Below are 18,747 nucleotides of genomic sequence, written 5' to 3'. Positions count from 1 at the left end.
ATTCGGTTTGTCTAGCTTAAACCGGAACGTTATCCAAACTGTTTCCTTCTCGGTGTGAACGCCCAATAGGTTTCAGTCATCCGAAGGGGACTAGAGTGGGGTTCGCTGATGGGCGACAGGCTGAGCAGAATTGGGGGTGATTTTTGTTTAATGATGAGGGGGAAATAGATATGAACTAAACTGAAGTGAGACGGGTTAGGAATATCAGGAAACCGTAACGCGGTTTTGCGAAAGGGAAGAATTAGTCCTGATTTTAGTCCACGTTGATTCGAAAGGACAGCAACTGAGCTTGCTTCCTTAGCTAGCAGGGGATGAATCCGAATTCGGAACTACAAAGCAATCCGAAGTGAAAGTTGGAGTGTCCTCTTCGGATGAGCTTTACCATAAATTGCCTTCCTGCAAATGTCCCATTTTGTTAAAACTTCCCTAAACGGAATGCTGGACTATTAGAATTATTTTCAAGGAGAAAACAACAAATTTTGTTTTAAATTGTTTTCTCCAGACTATTAACCCTTTAACTTTTTTAAAGAAAATAAAGCTATCGCCTTTCTTTGCTAATCAACATTTAGCCAAAGCCGCTAGTTAGCAAGAAAAGAATTAAGAAGGGGAGGAGTCTTTGTTACAGAAAATGTATTTGGGAATCCGAGCAGAATTCATTATAATCAAATTTATATTGGAAGAATTTTTTTTCTAGGGGGCAGTTTTTCAATCATCAACAAGTGCAAACTTCATCAACCTTTGTCCTCAAGATTTTCCACATCAGTTTCCAAATAAAGGCAATTTCTGACTCAGTTGCCATAGATTTACATTATCCGCATACAGCATTCTCTCACAAGACAAACGTAAATGCGAAACCAGAGGAGAAATCAAATATTTTCCTAACTGATCAGTCATTGACAAAATCCCTTTAAGGTAACATCGAATTAATTTTTATTTGCAAAGAGGTTCATTAAGTAAACTGCATGTATCATTTGGTTCCAGTTTTATATCACAAATGCTGGCAAATTAATCATATCGGAGTAGTTGATTTTTTAATAAATATTCCAACATAAATATTAAAGAACATTAATAAATACATATACTGGATTGAAAACAAAAAAAAATTCATTTATATCGGATCCAAGCTATATGGGTTCTCTGCCCTAGAGAGACAGGTTTTAAGCCTTCTGAAAACTCATAAAGCTTTGTCTAGCAATGAATGGGCACGTTCGTGCTTGTTCCCCAAAAAGTTCTTTCAAAATCTCTTTTTCTCTAGCAGAATGGAGTGTTCTGTAAAGCCAATAAACAACATGATGTGGCTCAGACAGCAGGAGAGTTTTCACACTTTTCTTTTTCCTTTCCCAAAAGTTGGGTCTTCATTTTGTTCTGATCATAAAGCAGAATGTTATAAGCTTTGTTTACTTCTAGGCGATTACCTTCTGCTGTGTAAAAACTCAACCGTGCTATTCTGAAAACTGTCTTCCGTTTATTAGCCCCTAAACTTTCTTCTCTTCACGTGCCTTGTAAAGACGACTAATTTGTCCTTCTTTGAGACAGTAAAATTATCAGCAAAGGTCATTACATTAAATCAGGACACTTGGTTGTAACCTCCTACCCACAAAGATGCTCTGCTCAACAACAACAAGACCCCAATATTTAAATTATACTTGTACAGACACACTTCTCCTCTTGAGCTAGAGAGAAAAAAAAACAACCAAAAATATTACCTACCAGTTTTATCACTCTGCCTCTCTCTGCTGGGTGCAACTTGTGAGCTACCGCTCATAAACCACTACAGCCACTCCTGTTCCTGAGGCAGCTCTTCCCCCAAAGTGCACTTCAAGTACCTGACCAAATAATAATTTAAAAAACAAAATGAAAATATGGCATTACCTAACAATTTTGACAATGGGTCGCTTCCTCTTATTCTCTATAAATGGGTCTTACTGTACCATCCCAGCTTGGGAAGGATGCTTAATGGTTTGCTGAGCTGGGAGGAGGGCAGCGGGGCGGTGATTGGCTAGCCCCGGCCGTGACGTGGGAGATCGGTGCATAAGGCTCTGGCTCCTAGGCTGCCGGGAACATGCAGTCCAGCGAGAAGCTGCCTGGAGCTGGGAACGGAGACGCGCGGAGAGCCGGGCGCACACGCCAGACGGGAGAGAGAGACTCATCTTTTTAAAGACCTTTTTGAACAGAGTATTCGGCCCTGCAGACCCTCCTCTTCTTCCTCTTCCTCCGCTTGGAACATTTTGGCTAGCGCCGCGCAGAAGACTTCAACAGAGCAAAACAACAAAACAAAACAAAACAAAAACCCCAGCAACCACCACCAAACTAACCCACCGCCGCCACCACAACAAAAAGCATGCAATGCAATGTTGTCTCTGCACGGACAAGGCTAGGAGTTTTGACTAGTGGACTAGACAAATGAACAGGGGTAGGTAAAACTGTCTTGCTGAAATATACAAGGGGGCGTTTGAACTTGTGTGAAGAAGACGGTAGCAACATCAAGCGAGAGGAGATACATCTGGCTGATTTATAGTATGAAAATCTATCTCTCTGTATAACAACAAGCATCTCCCCCCTCCCTCCCTCTCCAGGGCGGCATCCATAACAGATTAGGGCAATGAGCCTAGGTTAGGATCCAAAGCTCCTTTTGATTCTTATAATTATTTCATTTTTTTTCTCCTTCCTTTTGATTTCTTGTTGGGAAAAGCAGATGCACTTTGACTCCTGACTGCTCTACCTCAGACCTGAGAAAACTCATCACATTTGTTTTTTAATCATCGTCATCATTATTGTTATTATTTTTATGCGCTTTGATCTGTGTTATTGTTGGTTTTTTTTATTATTATTTATTTTATTGACCGGGATTCTGCTGTTGTATTGAAAAGCTGGGCCGTGGGTGTTTTTTTGTTTTTGTTTCTTTTCTTTTGGTATTTGTGTATCCCTGCTAGGACATTTGAAAGAAGATATCCTCCTTCCCTCCCCCTTTGTTTCCCCCCTTTTCTCCTCCAAGGCTTTTAAAACACACAAAAAACCCGACGCTGGTGTAATCTCTTCTTTTTAATTTTTTTTTTTTTTGCTTGACATCTGGGAGCCAAAACCCCCCACTCTCAAAATAACCAAAGACAATGGTGCACTGTGCCGGCTGCAAACGGCCAATCTTGGACCGGTTTTTGTTGAATGTACTGGACAGGGCTTGGCATGTGAAGTGTGTTCAATGCTGTGAATGTAAATGCAATTTGACAGAGAAATGCTTTTCCCGAGAAGGCAAGCTTTACTGCAAAACAGACTTCTTTCGGTAAGTACCGGACTCCCCTGCCGGAAGCCGTGGCTCGCAATTCTCCTTTTTAACCTCTTTTTTTAATAGAAGCGATGGTTTTTTTATTTTTATTTTTGTATTTCCCCATCCTGGGCCTCTCCCCAGCACACACATGCACACACACACACCTCCTTCAGCTCCCTTGCTCAAGGTGATGTGGGCCTCTCCCCAGCGCGCGAGCGCACACAACACACACACACACAACACACACACACACCTCCATCAGCTCCCTTGTTCAGGGTGATGTGGGCCTCTCCCCAGCACACACACACACACGTATCTCCTTCAGCTCCCTCGCTCAAGGTGATGTCCTGGGGAGGGTGCGAAAGGAGGGAGGGCCTTTCGGTTTGTTGCAATGTTACCCGCTCCGCGGAGAGGGCGGCATGAGTTTGCCTTGGCCAAGGGGAATTGTGTGAGGAAGAGGAGGGGAGAAAGGCGGCTGGGGTCACCTCTTCGGCTGTCCAGCGCCCCTGGGAGAGGAGAGAGTATCGCGGATCGTTGGCGTGTGTCCGTCAAGGGCCGGGCCCGTGGGCGCAGAGCCGGGAAGAAACTTCAATTCCAAAGTTAAAAGGCCTGATTCCTCCGAGAGCCGGGAACCCCCCCACTTCCCGGATCTACCCCCGATCCTCCTCTCCTCCCCCCGAAAATACAAGGCAGAGAAACGAAGGCAAAATCCAGCTGAGGTTTCTTTAGGGGAAATGCCGTCTCTTTCGGTGCCCATTTCAATGGGAAAAAACCACCCCAGCCTCTAGCGTTTAATGACAGCCCAGTGGGCGCAGAGACCTGGCTGTTTAAATCAGCCACCAAAGGACGATTCTCTGCCGCAAGCCGGGTGCGCACCTCCCTCGGTTACACTTCCGAGAGAATTAGTTTCATAACATTTTACAACTTCCCAGGGATTTCGTTGTTGTTTATTTGGGGGACAGGGAAGTAATTCGTATTATTTAGTCTGCCTGCAAACGCGAGGATCACCAGACTAGATTGTATTGTGATCCTAGACCCAACAGGAACGATTATCCATTGAAATAGCCTCCCTCATCTTTTACAACTTTTAAAAGAAATCTAAGAATTGCGTAGCCTCCATCTATTTAACAATAATTCCCCGCTGGGCTTGCGCGGGGCATTAAAATGATCGTTGGCCAGAGGTTTACATCCTTATCCTTAAAATAAAATCATGCAAGTGATCGCTCCCTTGTTCTACCTTGTCAGGCCTGGGAAATCCTGGCCTAGCAGAGTTTTGTATAGAGTTCTTTGGAGCCCTGGGAGTTGAAAGGCCCAGATAAAATGCAGTTTTCGCTACTGTCAGGCAAAGTGCAAGTCTTTTTAAAGATCCCCTAAAATATGGACCTCTGAGAGGAGACAAGAATCTTTCCCACGTTTTCCTCGGCCAACTGCCGTGCATGATATTGACCAATAGCTAATATCACACGTGCAATTATTTGTATATTTGAGAGGCTTTAAAAAAATCCACGCTCTCTTCGGCTTCATTTCACTTCGATAATAATAAGAAAAGGCAGCGCTCTGCTTAGGGAGCATGATCCCCTACTTATCAGTGAGGATGTTGCTTAAATTATATTATAGGCGGAATGCAGTAGCCGCTTTGCTTAAGATTTTTTTTAGCAGCCGCGCGATCTACAGTAGAAATATCCACCGCCGCCCCCTAAAAGTTTGTCTGGAGATCCTTGTGCCGGTTGCAGCCCCTGTGTATTCAGAAGTGATAATTCAATAGGAAATCACACATTTGCTATCTAAGGCTCTCGGGTAAAGCTAGAACTGGGGAAAGTCCGTGTGGAGGCTGCCGCGTTAAACGTCTGCGGTTTTTAGTAAATATGTGATAACTGGATTTGAATAATAAACGTGTTTCTCCAAGAGGAAGCTGCCTGTATACAAACAAATCCTCCCTTACCCCACCCCCGACGCAGCAGATGTAACAATCCACATCCCATCCTGTATCCCTGTCAGAAAAACACTTCCCAACCTCCTCCCTTCCCGACCCCCTCCCCTCCGCAGGGCCATGGGGTGAGAGCACCCCTCAACCCCGAGGTGATTATAGTGAATCCAGCTGCCGTGCTGAAGAGAAGCAATATCAGGGTTTCAACTTCCCGGGTCTTGCCTGGGCCAGTCCACACTGACTTGTCTGCGAGAGAGAGCCCGGACCGCGGAAATTGACTCTCACTGCAAAATTTGATTCTCTTGCAAAAAATCTCCTAATGCTTGAAATTGTCCTTGGGATCTTTTTCCCCATTATAAATTGTCCCCTCTGTGGAAATGGAAAGGCCGGATCTCTCCCCCTTTGCGGAGAGCGTGTGCCTGGATCACACACAAATCTCTCATGTAAATTTCCTTTCTTGTCTTGCTTATGTGTTATTAAATTAAATTGGATCTATTGATTTCGATATACGGAAACACAAAGGCTCCGATTTGTACTCGCTTGCAGTCTCCTTTTCCTCTGCCATTTCCGCATTGCCAAGGGATATTCCGCTAAGGCGGCTTTCATTTAATAAAAAAATGGTTTAAAATCCTCAAACCGAGTAAAGCGCAAATATTTGTCAGATCCGGGCTGCAAAACGTAGGTCCCAACCACAGGCCACAGGCTGCAAATATTTCTCGGGAATCTGTGTTCTATTCAGTTAAACACCTAGAGGAAGATTTATAGACCCCTGCTTTTAAAATAATTTAAATGGTCCTAGGTGTATAAATGCTCATAGACAGGCCTGTAGGGCAAATGGCAACATTTATTATAAGTACGGGGAAATAGGTTATTTTTAAAACAAGCATTATATTTTCATCCGTACCAGGAGTTAAGGTGTATTGCAAAAGGCTAATATTATATAACCAGGCTAAATATATCTGAACCGGGTGTCTTTCTCCTCCCTCCCCCGAAGTTTTAAGTGGTGACCGATCAAATGCCACACCTGGCCTTCCTATGTGCCAAGCAATCTACCGTCTTTATAGACCTAGCCCCTCCATGCAGGGCGCGCACACACAATGCAAGGCCCTTGACAAATTGATAACATATTAGAAATTCTGCCTAATGTTTATTAGAGCGTCGTTAATCAATGTGTCAAAGTTTAAAGGGGAAACTCTCGACAACCCAGCTCCAATGTTTTAATTAATCTTCCAGCAATATATCCTCTTCCCAGGTCACTTCTTTTTTAACACATAATTCAGTATATCTATAATGGAGGATTTTTTTCTGCATGGATCAATACTGCACTTTTATAGGAAAAAATGCTTTTGTTAAATGTTCGTTGAAGGCGATTGGTGGGGCTGGGTTTATTCATTTATACAAGTTTAGCAGCTTTAACGAAATGTGGCCCTATTTCCTGCTTCCTTTCCCCCGGAACAAAAATAGCGCAATTAATTTTGAAATACTGCTAGTACAGGGTCCTTCGGGTCACCCAGATGACGCGCTGATCCTGGTGTTTGTTCTTCCACCCTTTCTCTTTCTTCCTTGCCAGGTGTTTTGGGACCAAGTGTGCTGGCTGTGCCCAGGGGATCTCCCCCAGCGACTTGGTCAGGAGGGCGAGAAGCAAAGTGTTCCATTTGAACTGTTTTACTTGTATGATGTGTAACAAACAGCTCTCCACCGGCGAGGAGCTCTATATTATCGACGAGAACAAGTTTGTCTGCAAAGAAGATTACCTAAATAACAGCAATACTGCCAAAGAGAACAGCCTGCACTCAGGTGAGGACACCTCTGCCACTGTCACACTCCAGCCAGGCTACCAGCTGCCTGGCCAAAGGCTAAAATACAGCTTGGGTCTGGACAGAGGGATGTCTGGCACTCGGGGCCTGATCCAAAGTCCACTGGGAGCTCGGATTGGTTTCAGGGGGCATTGGATCTCTCTCTTTACACACACACACACACACACACACACACACACACACACACACACACACACACACACACACACACACACACACACACACACACACACACACTCTCTCTCTCTCTCTCTCTCTCTCTCTCTCCATAGTATTTTAATCAACCTGAAGATTCCAGAGGACCTCTCTCTTATCCCTCTTTGTGTAAGGAAAGTTCTGCAAAATTGCTTTTCTTTCTTTCTTTCTTTCTCTTTCCCTTGTTATTTATTTATATATGCATATTGGCAAGTAAAGATTTTGGGCCACCCCTCAGCAAGCTCAACTTTCCCCTCTTATAATAGAAGCTAAACTGGGAGCAGGAAACCTTCCTGATTCGCAGATGCGTTGATTACTCAGTCACTTGGGTGCTGCTCTGAAATGCAACATAGGCATTGCAAGAAGATCAGTTGTCATTTACTGTTTTTCATTGTGCACTGACGTTTCATTTCTGAACGGCACATTTTTGCCATCAGAAATGACTGTCGGGTGCAGGCTGATAGTGCATTATAAATACAAATATTGGTTCAGACTATACATCGCCGGTTTTGTTTCGGTTTGTAATAACAGGGGAGCCTTCTGTGTGTGGGATCATGGCTGAGAGACGTCTGTCCCTTTACATTCTGGCTTTATAACCAGTCTCCCAAGCTAGTGACGCGCGCCCTATCACGTCTGATTTAATAAAAAAGGAGAGCGGGATTGATGCCATGGGCAATATTTTCAGAGCATGAATTTTGACTCCTACAGGAACGATTCTTGAGCAGTCTGCGAGGAACAGTGCAAACTATTTCAGGCAATGTTATTACCCAGCAACTGCTGCAATCTGATACACGGTATATTGTACTGGTTGGAATTTTGCAACTGTTGCATTTCTAGTCCATATAAGTAGAATCATGGCAGAGGAACAGATGTGAGACCTTGCAAAATATGAGTGCTGCTTTGCAGAAACCAATACTAAATATAAATTAAACATTTGCAGCTGTGAAAGGCAGATTTTAAAGTTGAAATTTATTTTATTTGTTTTTAATCCCACTTGCCTCTAATGCTGTGAAATACAATTAATGTTGTTTTTTTTGACACCGAGGTATGTTTTTAAAAAGCTGCAGATGAGTTGATTCTAGTGGTCTCCTCTGGCCTTCAAAATCAATGGATGTTGCGTTTAAATTCATGCTCGTTTTTGTGTGGAGTGGGTTCTGATATTCAAGTTTCCAGTCAAACTAGGAAAGATCAGAGAAACACATGCACTTCCCCTAGCTTGTAGGGACGGGGAGGGGGGCGCAAGATGGGGGAAAGTTCTGAAGGTTTTCAAGGTGCATGTGAAACTGGCTCACCTTCACACGCCTGTGTTACAGCGCGTTGGGCTGGGGGAATGCAATGCTCAGCACAGCTGACGTGAGTGTGACCCCCCCCACTCCTTTCCTTTTGCCCAGCCACAACCGGCAGTGACCCCAGTCTGTCTCCGGATTCTCAAGATCCTTCCCAAGACGACGCGAAAGACTCGGAGAGTGCAAACGTGTCAGACAAGGAAGCTGGCAGCAATGAGAATGATGATCAGAACCTGGGGGCCAAGAGGCGGGGTCCCCGCACCACTATCAAAGCCAAACAACTAGAGACTCTGAAAGCAGCCTTCGCAGCTACCCCCAAACCCACCAGGCACATCAGGGAACAGCTGGCCCAAGAAACCGGGCTCAACATGCGAGTCATACAGGTACCAACATCCAGTCCCAGCCTCGGTTACCTGGGGGCAGGGGCAGTTTGTGCGTACAGCTCGCTTGCTACCAGTGTGTTTGGGAGGAGGAGTTTTCAGTCGGTTAATCGTGGGCCCTCTCCAAAGCCCCCTGAAAGGCTCCTGTTGCCTTTGAGTCAGGCCCCATGTGGGGTCTCCAAACAAATCTCCAAAAACACAAGTCGGCTGGTTTAAAAGTTAAGCTTCCAGCGATGCACTTTCCAGTTCAGCACCATCCCAATGAAAGGGGAGAGAGGGGACGGACTTGCCAAGCGAGTTAAAGGGACGGGATTTATTATAATATCTCCCCTGGGTAGCAAAAAGCCTCCAGAGGGGCAAGATACCCAGCCCCCTGCTCACGCTGTGCAGTCTGTCCTCTCAAATCAACGTGCCGCTTCTGGCCGATCTAGGGTGAGACTCTAGCCCCTGGCTACTCTGTGCACAGAATTGCACGAGACCTATTTATATCTCCAATAGTCATGGTAATAGAGGGAGGCGAAGGCTTGTGTGTTTAGGATACTGGTCAGTTTCCAAAAGAAGAAACAAACAAGGGAAATCAGAGTTCTACTTGGGCATTTCTCTCTATATATAATTGAAATATAGGTTGTTTACCCTAATGTATATAAACAGCTGCTTTATGTGCGCAGAGCTTGGTGTTTATTGAACCTCCTCCTGTGGGGCTGGGTTGAGAGATCCTTGAGACGGTTAAAACCTTGCATGCATGTTGTATCCACCTTTCATGTGGCTCCTGGCAAATACAGGAAACAGAGAAAAGCTTTGTCGTTGTTCCAGAAAGGAGCCGCGGCGTATGTACAGGGAAGGCACACAAAAAGCATAACCCGGGGAAGCCCCCGGAGGAAGTCTTTGTGCAGGAAAACAGAGCAAAGAGGGAAAGGAGAACGTACAATCAGCTCAGGAGCAATGGCCAGGAAGAAACGCAGGAAAGGGAGGTGACAGAGCAAATCACCATCCTAAACTAAGGGGTACCCGCTGGCTTGAAAGATGAACAGGTCGAGGGATACTGAGCCCGCATTTCCAGAGTGACAATACGGGCGGACCCTCAAACTGAAGAGAAATGTGGGCTGGCTGGAAATAGTCCCACCCGTCCTGTTCCTGCAGTGACCCGTGCACCTTCCAGGGGTGCAGTCCTGCAGCCTTCCCCCGGGCAAGACCCCCGCAATCCTCCAAGGAAGTTTTGCCTGAGTGAAGACGGCAGAGATTTGGCTCCTAACACCAGGCACAGACTTTATTTAACCAAAAAAGAGGCAACCCGCTTCTTGCGGGAAGTGCTAAAGAAACTGCGAACGGTATCGAAATTAATAACCATAAATGTGAGGGGTTAATGGATAAATAAGAATGACAATGCGCTGGCATTATTAAAAGGTTTATAAACCCGCAGCGCTGGGGGTAATGGGGGGTTAAAGGACCATTAAGGCGAGGTTAGATTGGAGAGGCTCAGTGTGAGGATAATTAGGAGTAATCTTGTCAGGGTAATAAGAATTAACTCAATCATTCTTGACCTGCAGCTGGAGTGCGGTAAGCAAAGAACCAGGGCCTGGTTTGAAATGTTCAGTTCAACACGGACTGTACATTTGAGGACAGTTTATATACAGAGAGACACGAATCTATGTGTCTACACACAGGGAGCTGTGCGTGTATATGCTAATTAGCTTGTTTGTAGATGTATGTATGATAGATATCTGAACAAAGAGTGTATCTGTGTATATTGTGTGTGTATATATACACATAACTGTGAATTCATATATACACAATATACACTCTACATATCCATACACACAATAGTGTGTGTGTGTATATGTATATATATATATACACAGTCAATGATGGATGGATGTAAGTGTAAATATAATGTGTATATGTGTGTCTGTGTGTGTACAGATGAATGTTTGTGTTCTATTGTTCATGGGAAATATATCTGCCATGTCGTTCAAATTAGAACAACAGACGCTTAGTTTGAACCTGTCTTCAGTGAGTTTTGCCCGAATAAAAATTACAGGATCGAGCCCTATTATATCTGGTAAAAAAATAATAATCGGTATCAGCTTTTTTCCCCTTAAAAGAAACATCCCACCCGCCTTTGTTTTCCTGGAGCTGGGTTTTGCTCTCTTTAGCCCGGTATGTGAGAGCGCTGAAGTTAATTAGTGACCCAGGGAGTTAAGGCGCTGAGGACTTTGTTTTATTTAAAAGAGAAGCACAACTATTTAGAAACGTCTCGAAGACATTCTCTGAATCCCTCTCCAAGGACACAAGATTTTTTTAATCTTTCCTAGGCACTTGGGGAAATTGCTCTTTGGGATTCCGAGAGGGTTTGGTTGTTGTTGTTTGCTTTAATAGCCTTCCATTAATGTTTCTAGGCGGTCCTGTATGTATTTTGAGACTGAAATCCATCCCCTTCTGACACGGCCCCGCGCCACGGGTGCTGGGCTAAAGACCCATTTCTCATTGTTGCCCGGGCTGGAACTCCCCCTCTTGCAGGGGCTATTACAAATCGTGTGTCAGTTCATTGTATTGTAGGTGTTGAAAATTCAAATCCGAAGAGATGAGGCTTTCCCAGGGGTGGGGGCGGGAAAGCCCCTAAAAATCCGTTGCTGTCCGGAGCCTGCCTCCAGTGATATACAGGCTGTCACCAGCGTCCAGATGGGTTCACGCACTTGGCAATTCATCAGCCTCCTCTCCTGCCCCGGGGGCTCTGCGGAGGGTCCCTCACCCTCCACCTGCTTGGGGGAAAGAGGTGCTGCGTCCTCATTCGGTTGCATCCAGGAGGGACACAGGCTTGACTCCGGAGCGGAATGCGGGGAGAAAGGGGAAACAAAAACGAGAACTAACCCTAGGAAAGTGGGGTGTGAGCGGCCCAGAGGGAATCAAAATCCTGCCGCCCTTGTCATAGACTAAAGAGACAGTTCCTGGCTGGGGGGAGTTTGCACCTGAGATAAAAATCTTCCCCTTGGTGAGGGACTGAGTGCGCTGGGTCCGGGAGTCTGTTCTGCAGGGAGGGTGTTAAACTGTGTGTGTGTGTGTGTGTGTGTGTGTGTGTGTGTGTGTGTGTGTGTGTGTGTGTGTGTGTGTGTGTGTGTGTGTGTGTGTGTGTGTGTGTGTGTGTGTGTGTGTGTGTGTGTGTGTGGGTGGAGGAGATAAAAGATCTACATGTGCTTCTGCCTTGGTGTGGCTGGGTTTCCTGCAGGATTGTGTATGTCTAAGTGCAGCCTGCGGGTAGACGTGTTGTAAGAAGGGCGCGGGACATCTGTGGTGCGCACACGACCCTGGCTCCGTGTGGACGCAGCTGGGGCAGGGTGGCTGGAGAGGGAGCGGCCAGCGGGGTTGCAGGGCACGCGGCTGGCTCCCCTCCCTGCCCCCGGCTGGCGAGCTTGCATGTCGCGGGGCGCGGCGGGTGGGTTCACCCTGTCCCAGGCTGCAGCTGCGGCTCTTCATCACTCCCGTCTCCTCGCTGCTCCCAGGTGTGGTTCCAGAACCGGCGCTCCAAGGAGCGGCGCATGAAGCAGCTGAGCGCGCTGGGGGCCCGCCGCCACGCCTTCTTCCGCAGCCCCCGCCGCATGAGGCCGCTGGTGGACCGGCTGGAGCCGGGGGAGCTCATCCCCAACGGGCCCTTCTCTTTCTATGGAGGTGGGTACGAGCGCCGGGGAGAGACGCCTCCCGCGGGGCTAGAAAGGCGCCGCGGCTGAAGAGAAGCAAAGGTCAGGCCAGGTTCCCCAGCCCCAACAGCTGACACGGCTGGAAGGGGAAGAAATTTCTGCTGGGGGGATCCCCCACCACCCACCCCCTCACCTTGAGCCCTCACCAAACCCAGCACAATCACAGCTAGGAAGGAAACGCCTCACAAACCCCAGAAGCTGAGCAGCATAGAAGCAAACGCTTTCTCCCTGTTTTACTTAGGGGGAGGATTATTTCAGTGCGTGGGACAGGTGGGCAGATCTCTCCTAAAGAGCTCCCATAACTAACCGGCTGGAGGGAAACACAACCTGGGGGAATTGAATTTAAAAACGAGGAAGGAAAGCTACTGAACGTGTCACCACTCAGCTAAGGATGGCCCCTGCTCTCATGTGTTGTTTTTTCCAGTAGTAGGTGGTGGTGGGGATTTTCTCTCTATCTGGGCTTCGAGTATTATTCTTATGGGAGGTTTCCCTCCTTGGGGCCTGTTTCATCTCTAGAAATCTTGCATAAATCATTGAGCCCTCTGTGCATATTTATGGGCACCCTGCTTTCCAAAGCCAAGTTGAAATCTAATGGCAAAGTTTGGGGGAGGTTTGGGAAGGAGGTGGAGGGCTTGTTTGATTGTGTTGCATGTTAGGAGGGGAAGCATAGAAGTTCTAACATATCCGTTTGGTAGAGGACTTATTTCCCAGATCCCTGTAAATACAAAAGAGGGGGCTGGTTGTGAAATCAGGACTGATTATCAACCTCTGGCTGCCACTAATGAATCACTCAAATTAAAGATCTGAAGAGGGGAAGGGAAAGGCTACCTCTCTGTCCCTGGTCCGGACTGTTCCTGGGCTCTTCCTGAAATTGGTATGATTACAAGTTAGATACATTAGAGAGAATGTGTAAAAACCCGAGCTGCAGAAAACCTTCCATTCCACTCTAGCTGGAATTGGTGCACAAAAGGGCCCTGGGGGAAATGAACACTTTAGCCTCACAAAACCAATCTGGGGGCAGGAGGAGTGAAGGGAACAGGAGGGCACAAAAATGAAGAATGCAATCAGATGTGGTGAGCCAGAGTCTGTGTAGTCCCATGCTACAGTCAGCTGGGCTCTGTGTAGAAATAAACTCTTTGATCCATGGCATTTTCCTGGGAAGTGAGAATAAGGACCGGGCATAAAACAACAGACTCTGTCAGTATTGTTTTCAGAAACCTTTTAAAAGAACGGTCCTGTGGTTAATTTCACTGTCATTCACTGCTCATTTTTGTGCCTTTCCCTTTTTGTCTTTATTTAAATTGGTGAAGTTTCCCCTGCATTCCTTGGCCAGAGTAATTTGAGGTAGTGTGAAAGCCTCATCCTGAACGGAGCTGGGGGACATTTCAGTAGATCAAATGACAGACAATTAGGAATGGTGTTATACGTGTTCTTTGGGCCATGATCAACTGGGATGGGTGTCTCCTGCTAAAACAATTTGAACCAAGTCTTTCCAATGGACCAAGATGCAGAATATCATATCCGCTAAGCAGTATTGGCTTTTAGATTCAGTGCATTCATTTTTCTTTGTTTTATCGAAATGGGGACCTTTTTTTTAGAGAAAGAAGGTTGGAATTCCTTTCCAGACTTGCCAAAATTTGAAAATGAAGCAGATCACTGCTTGGGCAAAGTACATAGGACCTGTGCACCCTAAGAAACCAAAATTCCTTTATTTGCTGTGAACTTTTTAGAGCAGGTGAGGTACTCTCTGTGTTTAAGATTGTACAGCAGCTAGCCCAGATGGACACATTCAGGGCCAGACTTTTCAAAGTGTTTAGCACCTCTCTAGGCACCTGAATGAAGTGGCCAGATTGGCAAAAGTGCTCAGCACTCAGATCCCATTGTGCACACTGGAGCCAAGGTACTTTATTTAGGTGTCTACCTGGGTGCTGAGCTCTTCCATTGGGCTTTGCTTAGGTGCCTAATTGAGGGCCTGATCCAAAGCCCAAGGAGCTCAATGAAGACTCCCGTTGATTTTAGATAGCTTTGGACCAGTTTAAGGCACCTAGTTTGCCCTATCTAGTTCTTTTTATTGTTTTACACTTGGTTCCTTTGCATTATTCTTCCTCTCTCTCTCTTTGTCTGGTAGATTATCAGAGCGAGTATTATGGCCCTGGAAGCAATTATGATTTCTTCCCACAAGGACCCCCTTCATCTCAAGCTCAGACACCGGTCGATCTCCCATTTGTGCCCTCCTCTGGGCCATCAGGAACTCCTCTGGGTGGAATGGATCACCCATTACCCGGACACCACCCTTCCAGTGAGGCTCAGCGCTTCACTGACATAATGTCCCACCCACCTGGAGACTCACCCAGCCCTGAGCCCAACCTGCCAGGTTCTTTGCACTCCATGTCTGCAGAAGTTTTTGGTCCAAGTCCTCCATTTTCTTCAATATCCGTCAACGGTGGTGCTAATTATGGCAATCACTTGTCACATCCACCAGAAATGAATGAAGCAGCTGTGTGGTAGCTTTAAAACAAACTGGGTCTAAGTAAGTGATGAGCTTCTAGTCTGCTTATGTTATGGTGTACAGAAATGAATAAGTATAACATCTCTCTTGCCCTAAGACAATTTTACCTTGGGAATGAACTGAATCCAAATCACTCCAAGGCAAGCTTTGCTATAAACCGGGACAATCTTCATAGTATGGTTGTAACAAACAAACAAAAATGGGACATGTTTTGGTACCATTGAAAAGACACTGGTGAAGCTGTACAGTAAAGTGCTGCTGTGCTATAGGATGGCATAGGTTGAATACCCTGTTGGATGTCACCCTAAGAGCCACAATCCTTAGGAACTTTTCATTTAAAAAACAAAAAGAACAAAAGGAAAGTCAAAGAAAGGGAGGGGGGAAGTGTGAAGAACGCTAGTATTCCTGGTTTAAGGATGGTTCTGGCATTATGAATTTGTTTAATTTTGTCTCTCAGAAAGTTCAACTGCAACAACAAACTCTTTTTAGCTTCAGAAATGTGAGCCTGCTGACTATCAGGTGGGACTTTTTGTTTTTTAATTATTTTGCCAAAATAACAAATACTAAATGTAAGCCCTCAGCATCAACTCTTCTACCTTGACAAAGCTACACACACAAAAAATCCTCATAATAACAAAGGTCGCCAACCAGACCTCTAACTAAAAATGACTTGAAACAAACAAATAAAGTATTCTACCTTCATGAAAAAAAAAAACAACTAAACAAAAGACTCTACTGACCTAAAAACAGTCAACTGTTTACGTAGAATGTTAAATTCAGGAGTTCTATGTTTTACTAATAAAATCCTGTTTTAGAACCTCTTGTTCAAAAGCAAAATATTTTGAGCAACCAACCAAAATATACCACTTTCTTTTCTGTAGATGTTATATGACAGATTGCAGGGCTTGTGGTTCACTGTGCTAGTTGTAAAAGGTGGTGTTTACAGAAGGCAAAGACAAAAAAACCCATGAAAACCAGACAGTTGCCAAATAAACTAATTATATAGCACAAATACTGTAAGGTGCTTTGCACCAGCAACCTGAGCAAGTGTTTTTTTTTGTTTGTTTTTAAAGTGTTACAAGGTTAAACAAACAAACATCTTTGCTAATTTTTAGTCCTGTTGAACATTCATGGAATTGTTAATATGACTTATATAGACCCACACAGGTTTTATTTTTGTGTCTTTAAAAGAAAAGTCCAAAATATTTAAATTTTATGGTCAAATATGCAGTCAACAGCTGCTACTTTTTTCTTTATATATTAAATTTCTCATATGTCTTTTATTGTTCTAATAAACCTAAGCTTGTGTGACCTCCAGTGCATATTAGACCATTCACTGTATGAAAGAAAACATGTTGGATAAAATTTGTGAGTTTTTAATAAAATTAGAAAATCTGATGTTTTAGATAACTTGTGTTTCATTTGATGTTTTAAATAATTTTAAATCGGTCCTCTTGAGTATAATAGCCCTGAAAAAATGTATCCACTATACTCATTATATATCTATTTTGCTTTGGTAGAAGTCTAAACCCTGTTGCCAATGAAGATAGATGTTATCTATAGTTTCATCCTCTCTTTGCATCTGCAGACTTTATTGATACAGTGCAGAAATATGTTCATCTATCAATTAAATTACAGAACTGGAAACTTATCAAATTGTTTAACCTATTAGTTCATTCTAGGTCTATGGTAAGACACAAAACGTGTCAAGATGTTCATTTTTATGCAGATACAAAACTGTATTGTGAATGTCAAAAACCTGTAAATATATGGTTTAGGATTGATCCATTTTTAGCTCCATTTATTTTCCATAGGAAATTCTGCTTTCTAATTTGGTGGTCTGAAAGACAACGTAAACTGAATGTACAGCATGAAATGACAATAATTTTAATCCCTTTTTCAGAGCTGATATAAAGTTAATTTTTTATAGCATTTGGCACGTTAGAAGTTGCACTAAATACGTATTGTCCTGAGACCCACTACCCCCTAAAATTTTGAAAGGTTACAGAATTATTACATCGTCTCTGTCTACAGTCCTTACTGAGGCAAAAATACCATTGTACTCCTTATTCAGGCATCAAGGTTGGGTCTAGGTTTGATAAGCCACATAGATAAAACCCTTTCCAAGCACTCACTTAATAGGGAGATGGGAGTGGAATTATATATTTTCTCCATCCCTGAGTTGGCTGTTTCTCTTTTAAGTAGGCCCAGAAATTTTGCTCTTACTTAGACTCCTGTATCCCCAGCTTTGTAGTCTTGATTATTTATCGCTTTGTGGTGAGGGAAAAATCAGAATGCTTTCAAATTGTATGGTATGTAATTTTTATTGGTGGTTTCACATTTTGTTGACTAACACCTAGGCTTATAAACCCAGCAGAGAAGGCATTTACTTTAAGAAATACTTCAATTTAAACACAGAATGTCTTCTATAATAAGAGATAACTTGCAGATCATTTATATTTATCTTACTGGAATTTTTTTTAAATCATGGTTTGTTTAAATGCAGGGGAGACTTGTTTTTAAACTCATGGCCTCTGTGTGTAACTCATTTCTTAATCTGATTTTTTTTTTTTAATCAGGTGCTTCTGAATTTTTTTGCTCCATTTTGCATTTGTATAATAAAGTCAGAGGAGATCTATTTATTACATATTTTGATTTAACTGGACTGATGCTCTTTATATATAATATATATACTCACATACTGCCATTTGCTGTTAGGGGGCTGGTCTACACAGCTGTTTTATTGTTGAGTCAGTTATTTTATATGAAGAAATTGTGCCAAGTGGCCTTTTCCTCCCTCTTCCTTTAAGTGAGTTACTTGTCCAGTGTATTAAGTATTTGTTTATGTAGCGCAAGTAGGTGGAAATGTGATGTAACTCAGATTTAGGTGATACAAGGTCCGAGGAAAGTCTGTGTTTACTGGACCCAATCCTGCAGTCCTCATTTCAGACAAAGATGCCACTCGAATCAGCAGAAGTTTTGCCTGACTATGGGCACTATCCACAAGGCTGAGAGAACTCTGGCTCTGATCCATCAAAGCACTTAAGCACATGCTTAATTTTAAGCACTTGAGCAGTCCTGGGCCTAAAGTTAAGCACACACCTAAGTGCTTTGTTGGATTGGAACCAGAGTGCTCAGCTCTAGAGCTCTGGACTCTGATTAACGAGGTAGATACTTGGGAAGGGCCCGATCCTGCACTTTTTGCACAGTCAAAACTCCTATTGAAATTGCTAGGATATTGGACCCTATACAACACCTTGCTTCCATGTGCAGTTCTATTGAGGGGCAGTACTCCTGAGTAACAGTTTTCAGGGTAAGGCCCTCTGAGAACATGTTTGTATGAGTATTTTATATATGTGTTATAAATAAAACCACACACAATGGACTTTCAAGCTTGTTTAAAAACAATATCCTCTTTTGATCTCTTCTTGCTTAACCAGTACTGGTTCCGGTGACCTTCCAGGAGAGCCTTTGTGTTGCTAGTACTCTGCAGTAGAAAGTGCAGACTGACGACGCAGGACTGTGTGCAGGCCTAGATCTGTGCACCAAACTTCCGCTGACACACTGGAGTTTGACACACAGATTGAGAGCAGTATGTAGCCTTTATTTTATGGCAATGTAAGGATTGCTCAGCATTCGAATGCGTAAGACTAAGAACTTCTGCAAATTCTTCACA

At 44.1% G+C, this 18,747-nt stretch overlaps 1 protein-coding gene across 1 annotated transcript; it reads left to right on the top strand.

The window, feature by feature from the left end:
* The first annotated feature begins 2,023 nt into the window (after positions 1-2,023).
* On the top strand, positions 2,024-16,437 carry LHX1 (LIM homeobox 1). The gene is made up of 5 exons (XM_050929388.1): positions 2,024-3,280; positions 6,763-6,989; positions 8,596-8,873; positions 12,368-12,533; positions 14,691-16,437. The coding sequence occupies exons 1-5, from the start codon at positions 3,111-3,113 to the stop codon at positions 15,068-15,070; spliced, it is 1,221 nt and encodes a 406-aa protein (XP_050785345.1). The 5' UTR covers positions 2,024-3,110; the 3' UTR covers positions 15,071-16,437.
* Positions 16,438-18,747: the final 2,310 nt, after the last annotated feature.

This window comes from Gopherus flavomarginatus, chromosome 19 (genome assembly GCF_025201925.1).
Source record: "Gopherus flavomarginatus isolate rGopFla2 chromosome 19, rGopFla2.mat.asm, whole genome shotgun sequence".
Taxonomy (NCBI): Eukaryota; Metazoa; Chordata; order Testudines; family Testudinidae; genus Gopherus; species Gopherus flavomarginatus.
Note: the sequence above shows the minus strand (reverse complement) of the source record. Positions and strands in the feature narration are given on the sequence as shown.

What these genes read in the sequence shown, in the direction of transcription:
- LHX1 (XM_050929388.1), top strand. Translation starts at nt 3,111, where the DNA reads ATGGTGCACTGTGCCGGCTGCAAACGGCCAATCTTGGACCGGTTTTTG. An exon ending in TGCAAAACAGACTTCTTTCG is followed by an intron (nt 3,281 to 6,762) that starts GTAAGTACCGGA and finishes CTTCCTTGCCAG; the next exon opens with GTGTTTTGGGACCAAGTGTG. An exon ending in AGAGAACAGCCTGCACTCAG is followed by an intron (nt 6,990 to 8,595) that starts GTGAGGACACCT and finishes CCTTTTGCCCAG; the next exon opens with CCACAACCGGCAGTGACCCC.